We start from the raw sequence: 16,777 nt of genomic DNA on the forward strand, positions 1-16,777 counted from the left end.
GTCACACGGTGTAGTTGGTGCCTCTGTCACACGGTGTAGTTGGTGCCTCTGTCACACGGTGTAGTGGGTGCCTCTGTCACACGGTGTAGTGGGTGGTGTAGTTGGTGCCTCTGTCACACGGTGTAGTGGGTGGTGTAGTGGGTGCCTCTGTAACATGGTGTAGTGGGTGGTGTAGTGGGTGCCTCTGTCACACGGTGTAGTTGGTGGTGTAGTTAGTGCCTCTGTCACACAGTGTGGGTGGTGCCTCTGTCACACGGTGTAGTGGGTGCCTCTGTCACACGGTGTAGTTGGTGCCTCTGTCACACGGTGTAGGTGGTGCCTCTGTCACACGGTGTAGTGGGTGCCTCTGTCACACGGTGTAGTGGGGGGTGTAGTTGGTGCCTCTGTCACACAGTGTAGTGGGTGGTGTAGTTGGTGCCTCTGTCACACGGTGTAGTGGGTGTGTAGTTGAGGCCTCTGTCACACGGTGTAGTGGGTGCCTCTGTCACACGGTGTAGTGGGTGGTGTGTAGTGGGTGCCTCTGTCACACGGTGTAGTTGGTGGTGTAGTGGATGCCTCTGTCACACAGTGTAGTGGGTGGTGTAGTGGGTGCCTCTGGTCACACGGTGTAGTGGGTGTTGTAGTTGGTGCCTCTGTCACACGGTGTAGTTGGTGCCTCTGTCACACGGTGTAGTTGGTGCCTCTGTCACAGTGGGTGGTGTAGTTGGTGCCTCTGTCTGCCTCTGACAGTGGGTGGTGTAGTGGGTCACACGGTGTAGTGTCACACGGTGTGCCTCTGTCACAGTGGGTGTAGTTTGGCCTCTGTCACACGGTGTAGTGGGTGGTGTAGTTGGTGCCTCTGTCACACGGTGTAGTGGGTGGTGTAGTGGGTGCCTCTGTCACACGGTGTAGTGGGTGGTGTAGTTGGTGCCTCTGTCACACTGTTTAGTGGGTGGTGTAGTTGGTGCCTCTGTCACAGGGTGTAGTTGGTGCCTCTGTCACACGGTGTAGTTGGTGCCTCTGTCACACGGTGTAGTGGGTGGTGTAGTGGATGCCTCTGTCACACGGTGTAGTTGGTGCCTCTGTCACACGGTGTAGTTGGTGCCTCTGTCACACGGTGTAGTGGGTGCCTCTGTGACACGGTGTAGTGGGTGGTGTAGTTGGTGCCTCTGTCACACGGTGTAGGTGGTGCCTCTGTCACACGGTGTAGTTGGTGCCTCTGTCACACGGTGTAGTTGGTGCCTCTGTCACACGGTGTAGTGGGTGCCTCTGTCACACGGTGTAGTGGGTGGTGTAGTTGGTGCCTCTGTCACACTGTGTAGTGGGTGGTGTAGTGGGTGCCTCTGTCACACGGTGTAGTGGGTGGTGTAGTGGGTGCCTCTGTCACACGGTGTAGTTGGTGGTGTAGTTAGTGCCTCTGTCACACAGTGTGGGTGGTGCCTCTGTCACACGGTGTAGTGGGTGCCTCTGTCACACGGTGTAGTTGGTGCCTCTGTCACACGGTGTAGGTGGTGCCTCTGTCACACGGTGTAGTGGGTGCCTCTGTCACACGGTGTAGTGGGTGGTGTAGTTGGTGCCTCTGTCACACAGTGTAGTGGGTGGTGTAGTTGGTGCCTCTGTCACACGGTGTAGGTGAGGCCTGTGTCACACGGTGTAGTGGGTGCCTCTGTCACACGGTGTAGTGGGTGGTGTAGTGGGTGCCTCTGTCACACGGTGTAGTTGGTGGTGTAGTGGATGCCTCTGTCACACGGTGTAGTGGGTGGTGTAGTGGGTGCCTCTGGTCACACGGTGTAGTGGGTGTTGTAGTTGGTGCCTCTGTCACACGGTGTAGTTGGTGCCTCTGTCACACGGTGTAGTTGGTGCCTCTGTCACAGTGGGTGGTGTAGTTGGTGCCTCTGTCACACGGTGTAGTGGGTGGTGTAGTGGATGCCTCTGTCACACGGTGTAGTGGGTCACACGGTGTAGTTGGTGCCTCTGTCACACGGTGTAGTGGGTGGTGTAGTGGGTGCCTCTGTCACACGGTGTAGTGGGTGGTGTAGTGGATGCCTCTGTCACACTGTTTAGTGGGTGGTGTAGTGGGTGCCTCTGTCACAGGGTGTAGTGGGTGGTGTAGTTGGTGCCTCTGTCACACGGTGTAGTGGGTGGTGTAGTGGGTGCCTCTGTCACACGGTGTAGTGGGTGGTGTAGTTGGTGCCTCTGTCACACAGTGTAGTGGTGGTGTAGTTGGTGCCTCTGTCACAGGGTGTAGTGGGTGCCTCTGTGACACGGTGTAGTGGGTGGTGTAGTTGGTGCCTCTGTCACACGGTGTAGGTGGTGCCTCTGTCACACGGTGTAGTTGGTGCCTCTGTCACACGGTGTAGTTGGTGCCTCTGTCACACGGTGTAGTGGGTGCCTCTGTCACACGGTGTAGTGGGTGGTGTAGTTGGTGCCTCTGTCACACTGTGTAGTGGGTGGTGTAGTGGGTGCCTCTGTCACATGGTGTAGTGGGTGGTGTAGTGGGTGCCTCTGTCACACGGTGTAGTTGGTGGTGTAGTTAGTGCCTCTGTCACACAGTGTGGGTGGTGCCTCTGTCACACGGTGTAGTGGGTGCCTCTGTCACACGGTGTAGTTGGTGCCTCTGTCACACGGTGTAGGTGGTGCCTCTGTCACACGGTGTAGTGGGTGCCTCTGTCACACGGTGTAGTGGGTGGTGTAGTTGGTGCCTCTGTCACACAGTGTAGTGGGTGGTGTAGTTGGTGCCTCTGTCACACGGTGTAGTGGGTGGTGAGTTGGTGCCTCTGTCACACGGTGTAGTGGGTGCCTCTGTCACACGGTGTAGTGGGTGGTGTAGTGGGTGCCTCTGTCACACGGTGTAGTTGGTGGTGTAGTGGATGCCTCTGTCACACGGTGTAGTGGGTGGTGTAGTGGGTGCCTCTGGTCACACGGTGTAGTTGGGTGTCACACGGTGTAGTTGGTGCCTCTGTCACACGGTGTAGTTGGTGCCTCTGTCACACGGTGTAGTTGGTGCCTCTGTCACATGGGGTGTAGTGGGTGTAGTGGGTGGTGTAGTTGGTGCCTCTGTCACACGGTGTAGTGGGTGGTGTAGTGGATGCCTCTGTCACACGGTGTAGTTGGTGCCTCTGTCACACGGTGTAGTTGGTGCCTCTGTGACACGGTGTAGTGGGTGGTGTAGTTTGTGCCTCTGTCACACGGTGTAGTGGGTGGTGTAGTTGGTGCCTCTGTCACACGGTGTAGTGGGTGGTGTAGTGGGTGCCTCTGTCACACGGTGTAGTGGGTGGTGTAGTTGGTGCCTCTGTCACACTGTTTAGTGGGTGGTGTAGTTGGTGCCTCTGTCACAGGGTGTAGTTGGTGCCTCTGTCACACGGTGTAGTTGGTGCCTCTGTCACACGGTGTAGTGGGTGGTGTAGTGGATGCCTCTGTCACACGGTGTAGTTGGTGCCTCTGTCACACGGTGTAGTTGGTGCCTCTGTCACACGGTGTAGTGGGTGCCTCTGTGACACGGTGTAGTGGGTGGTGTAGTTGGTGCCTCTGTCACACGGTGTAGGTGGTGCCTCTGTCACACGGTGTAGTTGGTGCCTCTGTCACACGGTGTAGTTGGTGCCTCTGTCACACGGTGTAGTGGGTGCCTCTGTCACACGGTGTAGTGGGTGGTGTAGTTGGTGCCTCTGTCACACTGTGTAGTGGGTGGTGTAGTGGGTGCCTCTGTCACACGGTGTAGTGGGTGGTGTAGTGGGTGCCTCTGTCACACGGTGTAGTTGGTGGTGTAGTTAGTGCCTCTGTCACACAGTGTGGGTGGTGCCTCTGTCACACGGTGTAGTGGGTGCCTCTGTCACACGGTGTAGTTGGTGCCTCTGTCACACGGTGTAGGTGGTGCCTCTGTCACACGGTGTAGTGGGTGCCTCTGTCACACGGTGTAGTGGGTGGTGTAGTTGGTGCCTCTGTCACACAGTGTAGTGGGTGGTGTAGTTGGTGCCTCTGTCACACGGTGTAGGTGAGGCCTGTGTCACACGGTGTAGTGGGTGCCTCTGTCACACGGTGTAGTGGGTGGTGTAGTTGGTGCCTCTGTCACACGGTGTAGGTGGTGCCTCTGTCACACGGTGTAGTGGGTGCCTCTGTCACACGGTGTAGTGGGTGGTGTAGTTGGTGCCTCTGTCACACAGTGTAGTGGGTGGTGTAGTTGGTGCCTCTGTCACACGGTGTAGTGGGTGGTGTAGTTGGTGCCTCTGTCACACGGTGTAGTGGGTGGTGTAGTTGGTGCCTCTGTCACACGGTGTAGTGGGTGGTGTAGTGAGTGGTGTATTTGGTGCCTCTGTCACACGGTGTAGTGGGTGGTGTAGTGGGTGGTGTAGTTGGTGCCTCTGTCACACGGTGTAGTGGGTGGTGTAGTTGGTGCCTCTGTCACACGGTGTAGTGGGTGGTGTAGTGGGTGCCTCTGTCACACGGTGTAGTGGGTGGTGTAGTTGGTGCCTCTGTCACACGGTGTAGTGGGTGGTGTAGTTGGTGCCTCTGTCACACAGTGTAGTGGGTGGTGTAGTTGGTGCCTCTGTCACACGGTGTAGTGGGTGGTGTAGTTGGTGCCTCTGTCACACGGTGTAGTGGGTGGTGTAGTGAGTGGTGTATTTGGTGCCTCTGTCACACGGTGTAGTGGGTGGTGTAGTGGGTGGTGTAGTTGGTGCCTCTGTCACACAGTGTAGTGGGTGGTGTAGTTGGTGCCTCTGTCACACGGTGTAGTGGGTGGTGTAGTGGGTGCCTCTGTCACACGGTGTAGTGGGTGGTGTAGTTGGTGCCTCTGTCACACGGTGTAGTGGGTGGTGTAGTTGGTGCCTCTGTCACACAGTGTAGTGGGTGGTGTAGTTGGTGCCTCTGTCACACGGTGTAGTGGGTGGTGTAGTTGGTGCCTCTGTCACACGGTGTAGGTGGTGCCTCTGTCACACGGTGTAGGTGGTGCCTCTGTCACACGGTGTAGTGGGTGCCTCTGTCACACGGTGTAGTGGGTGCCTCTGGTCACACGGTGTAGTTGGTGGTAGATATGACATTATTATTGCAAAGCACTTTTTAACCAGGTCTCTGAATGGGTAAGCGATTGTAATAGCCCATGACTCAGATACCCATAATAACACCCAACTATTCTACAATCTACAGTGTTTTGGACCTTCAAGTGGTTTTCAACCAACTGCCTGATGATCAACCAAATGTAATAGATTGTTAAATTTAATTGCAGTGAAGTTACCACAGTTGAAATAGCAACCGTTTATTGTGTTCTCCTGCTGAGCAAAGCCTGCTACTGCTTGGTCTTAGATAGGGAGGAAATCACAGATCTGTTAAAGGTTGGGTGACTAACAACATCATAGTGATTTGATATCACTGCACAGATTAGATAGGTTACTGAAATAAATCATGTTTGTTTTGTGGTTTGTTTATTTATCATCTAAATGTTGTTTGTTTATGGGTCTAAATGTTGTCTGTTTATGGGTCTAAATGTTGTTTGTTTATGGGTCTAAATGTTGTCTGTTTATGGGTCTAAATGTTGTCTGTTTATGGGTCTAAATGTTGTTTGTTTATGGGTCTAAATGTTGTCTGTTTATGGGTCTAAATGTTGTTTGTTTATGGGTCTAAATGTTGTTTGTTTATGGGTCTAAATGTTGTCTGTTTATCGTCTAAATGTTGTCTGTAATGGGTCTAAATGTTGTCTGTTTATGGGTCTAAATGTTGTCTGTTTATGGGTCTAAATGTTGTTTGTTTATGGGTCTAAATGTTGTTTGTTTATGGGTCTAAATGAAAGGGTTAGCAACGCGTTTATCCCATCCTTATCAACATGGCTTTAAGCGTTTCTCCACTCACAGCGTTTCTCCTCTTACCTCCTGGGATGCCAACAGCAAAGGACTCTGGGAGGGAGGGGGCGGCTTCGTGCATGAATCATTCTATCTCTGTGGTTATATGTTCTTCAATGGAATGCTGAATTGAAGATAGAATATAATATTTTGTATTTTTCTAGGATTATTAGAGTTATTTTATCCATATGACCAAAACACAGATTATTCAGTGTTATTTTATTCATGTGACCAAAACACAGATTATTCAGTGGTATTTTATTCATATGACCAAAACACAGATTATTCAGTGTTATTTTATCCATATGACCAAAACACAGATTATTCAGTGTTATTTTATCCATATGACCAAAACACAGATTATTCAGTGTTATTTTATTCATGTGACCAAAACACAGATTATTCAGTGGTATTTTATTCATATGACCAAAACACAGATTATTCAGTGGTATTTTATCCATATGACCAAAACACAGATTATTCAGTGTTATTTTATTCATATGACCAAAACACAGATTATTCAGTGTTATTTTATTCATATGACCAAAACACAGATTTTTCAGTGGGATTGTACATGGACTTTAAATCAATTGTTGAGAAATGGGTTTATAACATCAGCAGTGACGATGACTCATTCAATAATTTGCTGTAGTTTTGCTGAACGGTGAGTCACATGGTGAGGTCACATGGTGAGGTCACATTCTGTGTGTGTTTATGCCATGGACGTCTATGTCTGTCATTGCCTTTTCATCAAATGTGAAATAACGTGTAACGTGTGTGTGTGTGTGTGTGTGTGTGTGTGTGTGTGTGTGTGTGTGTGTGTGTGTGTGTGTGTGTGTGTGTGTGTTAGTTGTCAGTGCTCAGGGTCTCCAGGCTAAAGACAGGACTGGCTCCAGTGATCCCTACGTGACCATTCAGGTGGGGAAGACTAAGAAGAGAACCAAGACCATATACGGAAACCTCAACCCTGTGTGGGAGGAGAAATTCAACTTGTAAGGCTTCTCATACCTTCTCTCTTTACCCTCCTCTTCTTCACCCTCCTCCGCTTCACATTCTCCCTTCCCTCCTCCTCTTCATCCTCGTCTTCACCCTGCTCCTCTTTACCATCCTTTTCTTTACCCTACTCTTCTTCACCACCCTCCTCTTCACCTTCCTCCTTCTCCTCTTCTCGTCCTCTTCACCCACTTCTTCTCCTCCTCCTCTTCACCCTCCTCCTCCCCTTCACCCTCCTCCTCCTCTTCTCCTCCTCCTCTTTACCCTCCTCCTCTTCACTCCCTCATCCTCCACCTCCTCTTTACCCTCCTCCTCCTCTTTACCCTCCTCCTCCTCTTCACCCTCCTCCTCCTCTTTACCCTCCTCCTCCTCTTCACCCTCCTCCTCCTCTTTACCCTCCTCCTCCTCTTTACCCTCCTCCTCCTCCTCTTTAACCTCCTGCTCCTCTTCACCCTCCTCCTCCTCTTTACCCTCCTCCTCCTCTTCACCCTCCTCCTCCTCTTTACCCTCCTCCTCCTCTTTACCCTCCTCCTCCTCTTTACCCTCCTCCTCCTCTTCACCCTCCTCCTCTTTACCCTCCTCCTCCTCTTCACCCTCCTCCTCCTCTTTACCCTCCTCCTCCTCTTCACTCCCTCATCCTCCTCCTCTTACCACCTCCTCCTCCATCTCCTTTCTCTCCCCTCTCCTCCTATGTGTGTCTATATCAGTGAAATTTGAGTCATAAATTGTCAGTTGTTTATGAACAGTCTAATAAAAGTACTGAACCGTTAATCTTCCCTGCTCCTCTTCAGCGAGTGCCACAACACGTCGGACCGCATCAAGCTGCGTGTTTGGGACGAGGATGATGACATCAAGTCCAGGGTGAAACAGCGTCTGAAGAGGGAGTCTGATGACTTCCTGGGTCAGAGCATCATCGAGGTCAGAACACTCAGCGGAGAGATGGACGTCTGGTACAACCTGGGTACGGAGTCACATACCTTTCCACTCTGTGTGTTCTTTGGAGGAGGTCTGTGTGTCTGTGTGTGTGTGTGTGTGTGTGTGTCTTTGTGCGTGTGTGTGTGTATGTGTGCGTGTGTATGTGTGTTCTTTGTAGGAGGTCTGTGTGTGTGTGTGTGTGTGTGTGTGTGTGTGTGTGTGTGTGTGTGTGTGTGTGTGTGTGTGTGTGTGTGTGTCTTTGTGCGTGTGTGTGTGTGTATATGTGTGTGTTTTTTGTGTATGTGTGTGTGTTTTTATGTATGTGTGTCCGCACGTGCGTGTGTGTGTATGTGTGTGTAAGTGTGCGTGTGTGTGTGTGTATGTGTGGCGCGTGTGTGTGTGCGCACGTGCGTGTGTGTGTATGTGTGTGTAAGTGTGCGTGTGTGTGGTGCATGGTCAACCAAGTTCAGTTATATTCTTCTTCGCTATTTTAACAGGAACTGACAAATCTTATTCAAATCTGTTCATTTACACCCCAGGAAGAAAAGAAAATTAAAAACATTTTCTGACAAGCGACCACTTAGATATGGTCATCTTCACGTTTTCATAAATTCTTAGAATGTTTGGGAATAACGTATACTAAGGCATTTGGGAGAATTCTATAGCAATATAGAGTGTGATTGTGGCTGTGGTGTTTGGACAATCAATAAACACTGCAGTAAATAAAACCTAATAAAACCATCTGTCTCGTCCAGGACCGGAGTCCACACAGACCGGTGTGCTATAGCCAATCAGAGCTACAGTAGGCCTTTATACAAAGAAACAAGCCATTTACCACACAGACCGGTGTGCTATAGCCAATCAGAGCTACAGTAGGCCTTTATACAAACAAGCCATTTACCACACAGACCGGTGTGCTATAGCCAATCAGAGCTACAGTAGGCCTTTATACAAAGAAACAAGACATTTACCACACAGACCGGTGTGCTATAGCCAATCAGAGCTACAGTAGGCCTTTATACAAAGAAACAAGCCATTTACCACACAGACCGGTGTGCTATAGCCAATCAGAGCTACAGTAGGCCTTTATACAAAGAAACAAGACATTTACCACACAGACCGGTGTGCTATAGCCAATCAGAGCTACAGTAGGCCTTTATACAAACAAGCCATTTACCACACAGACCGGTGTGCTATAGCCAATCAGAGCTACAGTAGGCCTTTATACAAACAAGCCATTTACCACACAGACCGGTGTGCTATAGCCAATCAGAGCTACAGTAGGCCTTTATACAAACAAGCCATTTACCACACAGACCGGTGTGCTATAGCCAATCAGAGCTACAGTAGGCCTTTATACAAACAAGCCATTTACCACACAGACCGGTGTGCTATAGCCAATCAGAGCTACAGTAGGCCTTTATACAAACAAGCCATTTACCACACAGACCGGTGTTCTATAGCCAATCAGAGCTACAGTAGGCCTTTATACAAAGAAACAAGCCATTTACCACACAGACCGGTGTGCTGTAGCCAATCAGAGCTACAGTAGGCCTTTATACAAAGAAACAAGACATTTACCACACAGACCGGTGTGCTATAGCCAATCAGAGCTACAGTAGGCCTTTATACAAACAAGCCATTTACCACACAGACCGGTGTGCTATAGCCAATCAGAGCTACAGTAGGCCTTTATACAAACAAGCCATTTACCACACAGACCGGTGTTCTATAGCCAATCAGAGCTACAGTAGGCCTTTATACAAAGAAACAAGCCATTTACCACACAGACCGGTGTGCTGTAGCCAATCAGAGCTACAGTAGGCCTTTATACAAAGAAACAAGACATTTACCACACAGACCGGTGTGCTATAGCCAATCAGAGCTACAGTAGGCCTTTATACAAACAAGCCATTTACCACACAGAGCTGCCATCATTCACCTTGAACTGGACTGTGTGTCTCTGTCTTTCTGTTTCTCTGTCTGTCTGCATATCTGTCTGTCTGTCTGCATGTCTGTCTGTCTGTCTGTCTGTCTGTCTGTCTGTCTGTCTGTCTGTCTGTCTGTCTGTCTGTCTGTCTGTCTGTCTGTCTGTCTGTCTGTCTGTCTGTCTGTCTGTCTGTCTGTCTGTCTGTCTGTCTGTCTGTCTGTCTGTCTGTCTGTCTGTCTGTCTCTATCTGACAGTGTGTATCTGTATCTGACATTATGTGTCTGTGTGTCTCTCCCTACAGAGAAGAGGACTGATAAGTCAGCAGTGTCTGGGGCCATCAGGTTACAGATCAGTGTGGAGATTGAAGGGGAGGAGAAAGTAGCTCCGTACCACGTTCAGTACACCAGCCTACATGAGGTAACACACATGTACCACGTTCAGTACACCAGCCTACACTAGGTAACACACCCCGTACCCCATTCAGTACACCAGCCTGCACTAGGTAACACACATGTACCACGTTCAGTACACCAGCCTACACTAGGTAACACACCCTGTTCAGTACACCAGCCTACACTAGGTAACACACCCTGTTCAGTACACCAGCCTACACTAGGTAACACACCCTGTTCAGTACACCAGCCTACACTAGGTAACACACCCTGTTCAGTACACCAGCCTACACTAGGTAACACACCCCGTACCCCATTCAGTACACCAGCCTGCACTAGGTAACACACACTGTTCAGTACACCAGCCTACACTAGGTAACACACACTGTTCAGTACACCAGCCTACACTAGGTAACACACCCTGTTCAGTACACCAGCCTACACTAGGTAACACACCCTGTTCAGTACACCAGCCTACACTAGGTAACACACACTGTTCAGTACACCAGCCTACACTAGGTAACAAAACCCTTTCAGTACACCAGCCTACACTAGGTAACACACCCCGTACCCCATTCAGTACACCAGCCTACACTAGGTAACACACCCTGTTCAGTATACCAGCCTACACTAGGTAACACACCCCGTACCCCATTCAGTACACCAGCCTACACTAGGTAACAGACCCTGTTCAGTACACCAGCCTACACTAGGTAACACACACTGTTCAGTACACCAGCCTGAACTAGGTAACACACCCTGTTCAGTACACCAGCCTACACTAGGTAACACACCCTGTTCAGTACACCAGCCTACAGTAGGTAACACACCTCGTACCCCATTCAGTACACCAGCCTACACTAGGTAACACACCCTGTTCAGTACACCAGCCTACACTAGGTAACACACCCCATTCAGTACACCAGCCTACACTAGGTAACACACACTGTTCAGTACACCAGCCTACACTAGGTAACACACACTGTTCAGTACACCAGCCTACACTAGGTAACACACACTGTTCAGTACATCAGCCTACACTAGGTAACACACTCCGTACCCCATTCAGTACACCAGCCTACACTAGGTAACACACCCTGTTCAGTATACCAGCCTACACTAGGTAACACACCCCGTACCCCATTCAGTACACCAGCCTACACTAGGTAACAGACCCTGTTCAGTACACCAGCCTACACTAGGTAACACACACTGTTCAGTACACCAGCCTGAACTAGGTAACACACCCTGTTCAGTACACCAGCCTACACTAGGTAACACACCCTGTTCAGTACACCAGCCTACAGTAGGTAACACACCTCGTACCCCATTCAGTACACCAGCCTACACTAGGTAACACACCCTGTTCAGTACACCAGCCTACACTAGGTAACACACCCCATTCAGTACACCAGCCTACACTAGGTAACACACACTGTTCAGTACACCAGCCTACACTAGGTAACACACACTGTTCAGTACACCAGCCTACACTAGGTAACACACACTGTTCAGTACATCAGCCTACACTAGGTAACACACTCCGTACCCCATTCAGTACACCAGCCTGCACTAGGTAACACACCCCGTACCCCATTCAGTACACCAGCCTGCACTAGGTAACACACCCCGTACCCCATTCAGTACACCAGCCTGCACTAGGTAACACACCCCGTACCCCATTCAGTACACCAGCCTGCACTAGGTAACACACCCTGTTCAGTACACCAGCCTACACTAGGTAACACACCCCATTCAGTACACCAGCCTACACTAGGTAACACACACCGTTCAGTACACCAGCCGACACTAGGTAACACACCCTGTTCAGTATACCAGCCTACACTAGGTAACACACCCTGTTCAGTACACCAGCCTACACTAGGTAACACACCCTGTTCAGTACACCAGCATGCACTAGGTAACACACACTGTTCAGTATACAAATCAAATCAAATCAAATGTATTTATATAGCCCTTCGTACATCAGCTGATATCTCAAAGTGCTGTACAGAAACCCAGCCTAAAACCCCAAACAGCAAGCAATGCAGGTGTAAAAGCAAGGTGGCTAGGAAAAACTCCCCAGAAAGGCCAAAACCTAGGAAGAAACCTAGAGAGGAACCAGGCTATGTGGGGTGGCCAGTCCTCTTCTGGCTGTGCCGGGTAGAGATTATAACAGAACATGGCCAAGATGTTCAAATGTTCATAAATGACCAGCATGGTCGAATAATAATAAGGCAGAACAGTTGAAACTGGAGCAGCAGCACAGTCAGGTGGACTGGGGACAGCAAGGAGTCATCATGTCAGGTAGTCCTGGGGCACGGTCCTAGGGCTCAGATCCTCCGAGAGAGAGAAAGAAAGAGAGAATTAGAGAGAGCATATGTGGGGTGGCCAGTCCTCTTCTGGCTGTGCCGGGTGGAGATTATAACAGAACATGGCCAAGATGTTCAAATGTTCATAAATGACCAGCATGGTCGAATAATAGTAAGGCAGAACAGTTGAAACTGGAGCAGCAGCATGGCCAGGTGGACTGGGGACAGCAAGGAGTCATCATGTCAGGTAGTCCTGGGACATGGTCCTAGGGCCCAGGCCAGTTGAAACTGGAGCAGCAGCATGGCCAGGTGGACTGGGGACAGCAAGGAGTCATCATGTCAGGTAGTCCTGGGACATGGTCCTAGGGCCCAGGCCAGTTGAAACTGGAGCAGCAGCATGGCCAGGTGGACTGGGGACAGCAAGGAGTCATCATGTCAGGTAGTCCTGGGGCATGGTCCTAGGGCTCAGGTCCTCCGAGAGAGAGAAAGAAAGAGAGAAGGAGAGAATTAGAGAACGCACACTTAGATTCACACAGGACACCGAATAGGACAGGAGAAGTACTCCAGACATAACAAACTGACCCTAGCCCCCCGACACATAAACTACTGCAGCATAAATACTGGAGGCTGAGACAGGAGGGGTCAGGGGACACTGTGGCCCCATCCGAGGACACCCCCGGACAGGGCCAAACAGGAAGGATATAACCCCACCCACTTTGCCAAAGCACAGCCCCCACACCACTAGAGGGATATCTTCAACCACCAACTTACCATCCTGAGACAAGGCTGAGTATAGCCCACAAAGATCTCCGCCACGGCACAACCCAGGGGGGGGGCGCCAACCCAGACAGGATGACCACAACAGTGAATCAACCCACTCAGGTGACGCACCCCCTCCAGTGACGGCATGAGAGAGCCCCAGTAAGCCAGTGACTCAGCCCCTGTAATAGGGTTAGAGGCAGAGAATCCCAGTGGAAAGAGGGGAACCGGCCAGGCAGAGACAGCAAGGGCGGTTCGGCCAGACTACACTCAATCATATGACCCACTGAAGAGATGAGTCTTCAGTAAAGACTTAAAGGTTGAGACCGAGTTTGCGTCTCTGACATGGGTAGGCAGACCGTTCCATAAAAATGGAGCTCTATAGGAGAAAGCCCTGCCTCCAGCTGTTTGCTTAGAAATTCTAGGGACAATTAGGAGGCATGCGTCTTGTGACCGTAGCGTACGTTTAGGTATGTACGGCAGGACCAAATCAGAGAGATAGGTAGGAGCAAGCCCATGTAATGCTTTGTAGGTTAGCAGTAAAACCTTGAAATCAGCCCTTGCTTTGACAGGAAGCCAGTGTAGAGAGGCTAGCACTGGAGTAATATGATCCAATTTTTTGGTTCTAGTCAGGATTCTAGCAGCCGTATTTAGCTCTAACTGAAGTTTATTTAGTGCTTTATCCGGGTAACCGGAAAGTAGAGCATTGCAGTAGTCTAACCTAGAAGTGACAAAAGCATGGATTAATTTTTCTGCATCATTTTTGGACAGAAAGTTTCTGATTTTTGCAATGTTACGTAGATGGAAAAAAGCTGTCCTTGAAATGGTCTTGATATGTTCTTCAAAAGAGAGATCAGGGTCCAGAGTAACGCCGAGGTCCTTCACAGTTTTATTTGAGACGACTGTACAACCATTAAGATTAATTGTCAGATTCAACAGAAGATCTCTTTGTTTCTTGGGACCTAGAACAAGCATCTCTGTTTTGTCCGAGTTTAATAGTAGAAAGTTTGCAGCCATCCACTTCCTTATGTCTGAAACACATGCTTCTAGCGAGGGCAATTTTGGGGCTTCACCATGTTTCATTGAAATGTACAGCTGTGTGTCATCCGCATAGCAGTGAAAGTTAACATTATGTTTTCGAATAACATCCCCAAGAGGTAAAATATATAGTGAAAACAATAGTGGTCCTAAAACGGAACCTTGAGGAACACCGAAATTTACAGTTGATTTGTCAGAGGACAAACCATTCACAGAGACAAACTGATATCTTTCCGACAGATAAGATCTAAACCAGGCCAAACATGTCCGTGTAGACCAATTTGGGTTTCCAATCTCTCCAAAAGAATGTGGTGATCGATGGTATCAAAAGCAGCACTAAGGTCTAGGAGCACGAGGACAGATGCAGAGCCTCGGTCCGATGCCATTAAAATGTCATTTACCACCTTCACAAGTGCCGTCTCAGTGCTATGATGGGGTCTAAAACCAGACTGAAACATTTCGTATACATTGTTTGTCTTCAGGAAGGCAGTGAGTTGCTGCGCAACAGCCTTCTCTAAAATCTTTGAGAGGAATGGAAGATTCGATATAGGCCGATAGTTTTTTATATTTTCTAGGTCAAGGTTTGGCTTTTTCAAGATAGCCTTTATTACTGCCACTTTTAGTGAGTTTGGTACACATCCGGTGGATAGAGAGCTGTTTATTATGTTCAACATAGGAGGGCCAAGCACAGGAAGCAGCTCTTTCAGTAGTTTAGTTGGAATAGGGTCCAGTATGCAGCTTGAAGGTTTAGAGGCCATGATTATTTTCATCATTGTGTCAAGAGATATAGTACTAAAACACTTAAGTGTCTCTCTTGATCCTAGGTCCTGGCAGAGTTGTGCAGACTCAGGACAACTGAGGCTTGGGGGAATACGCAGGTTTAAAGAAGAGTCCGTACTTTGCTTTCTAATGATCATAATCTTTTCCTCAAAGAAGTTCATGAATTTATCACTGCTAAAGTGAAAGTCATCCTCTCTTGGGGAATGCTGCTTTTTAGTTAGCTTTGCAACAGTATCAAAAAGGAATTTCGGATTGTTCTTATTTTCCTCAATTAAGTTAGAAAAATAGGATGATCGAGCAGCAGTAAGGGCTCTTCGGTACTGTACAGTACCGTCTTTCCAAGCTAGTCGGAAGACTTCCAGTTTGGTATACCAGCCTACACTAGGTAACACACACTGTTCAGTACACCAGCCTACACTAGGTAACACAGCCTGTTCAGTACACCAGCCTACACTCGGTAACACACCCTGTTCAGTACACCAGCCTACACTAGGTAACACACCCCGTACCCCATTCAGTACACTAGCCTACACTAGGTAACACACCCTGTTCAGTACACCAGCCTACACTAGGTAACACACCCTGTTCAGTACACCAGCCTACACTAGGTAACACACACTGTTCAGTACACCAGCCTACACTAGGTAACACACCCTGTTCAGTACACCAGCCCACACTAGGTAACACACACTGTTCAGTACACCAGCCTACACTAGGTAACACACCCCGTACCCCATTCAGTACACCAGCCTGCACTAGGTAACACACCCCGTACCCCATTCAGTACACCAGCCTACACTAGGTAACACACCCTGTTCAGTACATCAGCCTACACTAGGTAAAACACCCCGTACCCCATTCAGTACACCAGCCTACACTAGGTAACACACACTGTTCAGTACACCAGCCTGCACTAGGTAACACACACTGTTCAGTACACCAGCCTGCACTAGGTAACACACACTGTTCAGTACACCAGCCTACACTAGGTAACACACACTGTTCAGTACACCAGCCTACACTAGGTAACACACCCTGTTCAGTACACCAGCCTACACTAGGTAACACACCCTGTTCAGTATACCAGCCTACACTAGGTAACACACCCTGTTCAGTACACCAGCCTGCACTAGGTAACACACCCTGTTCAGTACACCAGCCTACACTAGGTAACACACACTGTTCAGTACACCAGCCTACACTAGGTAACACACACTGTTCAGTACACCAGCCTACACTAGGTAACACACACTGTTCAGTACACCAGCCTGAACTAGGTAACACACACTGTTCAGTACACCAGCCTGAACTAGGTAACACACCCTGTTCAGTACACCAGCCTACAGTAGGTAACACACCCCGTACCCCATTCAGTACACCAGCCTACACTAGGTAACACACCCCGTACCCCATTCAGTACACCAGCCTACACTAGGTAACACACCCTGTTCAGTACACCAGCCTACACTAGGTAACACACACTGTTCAGTACACCAGCCTACACTAGGTAACACACCCCGTACCCCATTCAGTACACCAGCCTGCACTAGGTAACACACCCCGTACCCCATTCAGTACATCAGCCTACACTAGGTAACACACCCTGTTCAGTACACCAGCCTACACTAGGTAACACACCCCGTACCCCATTCAGTACACCAGCCTGCACTAGGTAACACACCCCGTACCCCATTCAGTACACCAGCCTACACTAGGTAACACACCCTGTTCAGTATAACAGCCTACACTAGGTAACACACACTGTTCAGTACACCAGCCTACACTAGGTAACACACACTGTTCAGTACACCAGCCTACACTAGGTAACACACCCCATACCCCATTCAG

General features: G+C 49.3%; 1 protein-coding gene across 4 annotated transcripts in view; it reads left to right on the forward strand.

The window, feature by feature from the left end:
- The window catches only part of LOC115123479 (protein unc-13 homolog B-like), a 138,826-nt gene that overhangs the window by 55,544 nt on the left and 66,505 nt on the right, over positions 1 to 16,777 (forward strand). For all 4 annotated transcript variants that reach the window (XM_065026869.1, XM_065026871.1, XM_065026870.1 and 1 more), the window contains exons 4-6: positions 6,661 to 6,802; positions 7,595 to 7,764; positions 9,950 to 10,065. In XM_065026869.1, coding sequence (XP_064882941.1) covers positions 6,661 to 6,802; positions 7,595 to 7,764; positions 9,950 to 10,065 — 428 coding nt within the window. The remainder of the gene's footprint in view (positions 1 to 6,660; positions 6,803 to 7,594; positions 7,765 to 9,949; positions 10,066 to 16,777) is intronic.

The sequence above is a fragment of the Oncorhynchus nerka genome, linkage group LG13 (genome assembly GCF_034236695.1).
Source record: "Oncorhynchus nerka isolate Pitt River linkage group LG13, Oner_Uvic_2.0, whole genome shotgun sequence".
NCBI lineage: Eukaryota > Metazoa > Chordata > Actinopteri > Salmoniformes > Salmonidae > Oncorhynchus > Oncorhynchus nerka.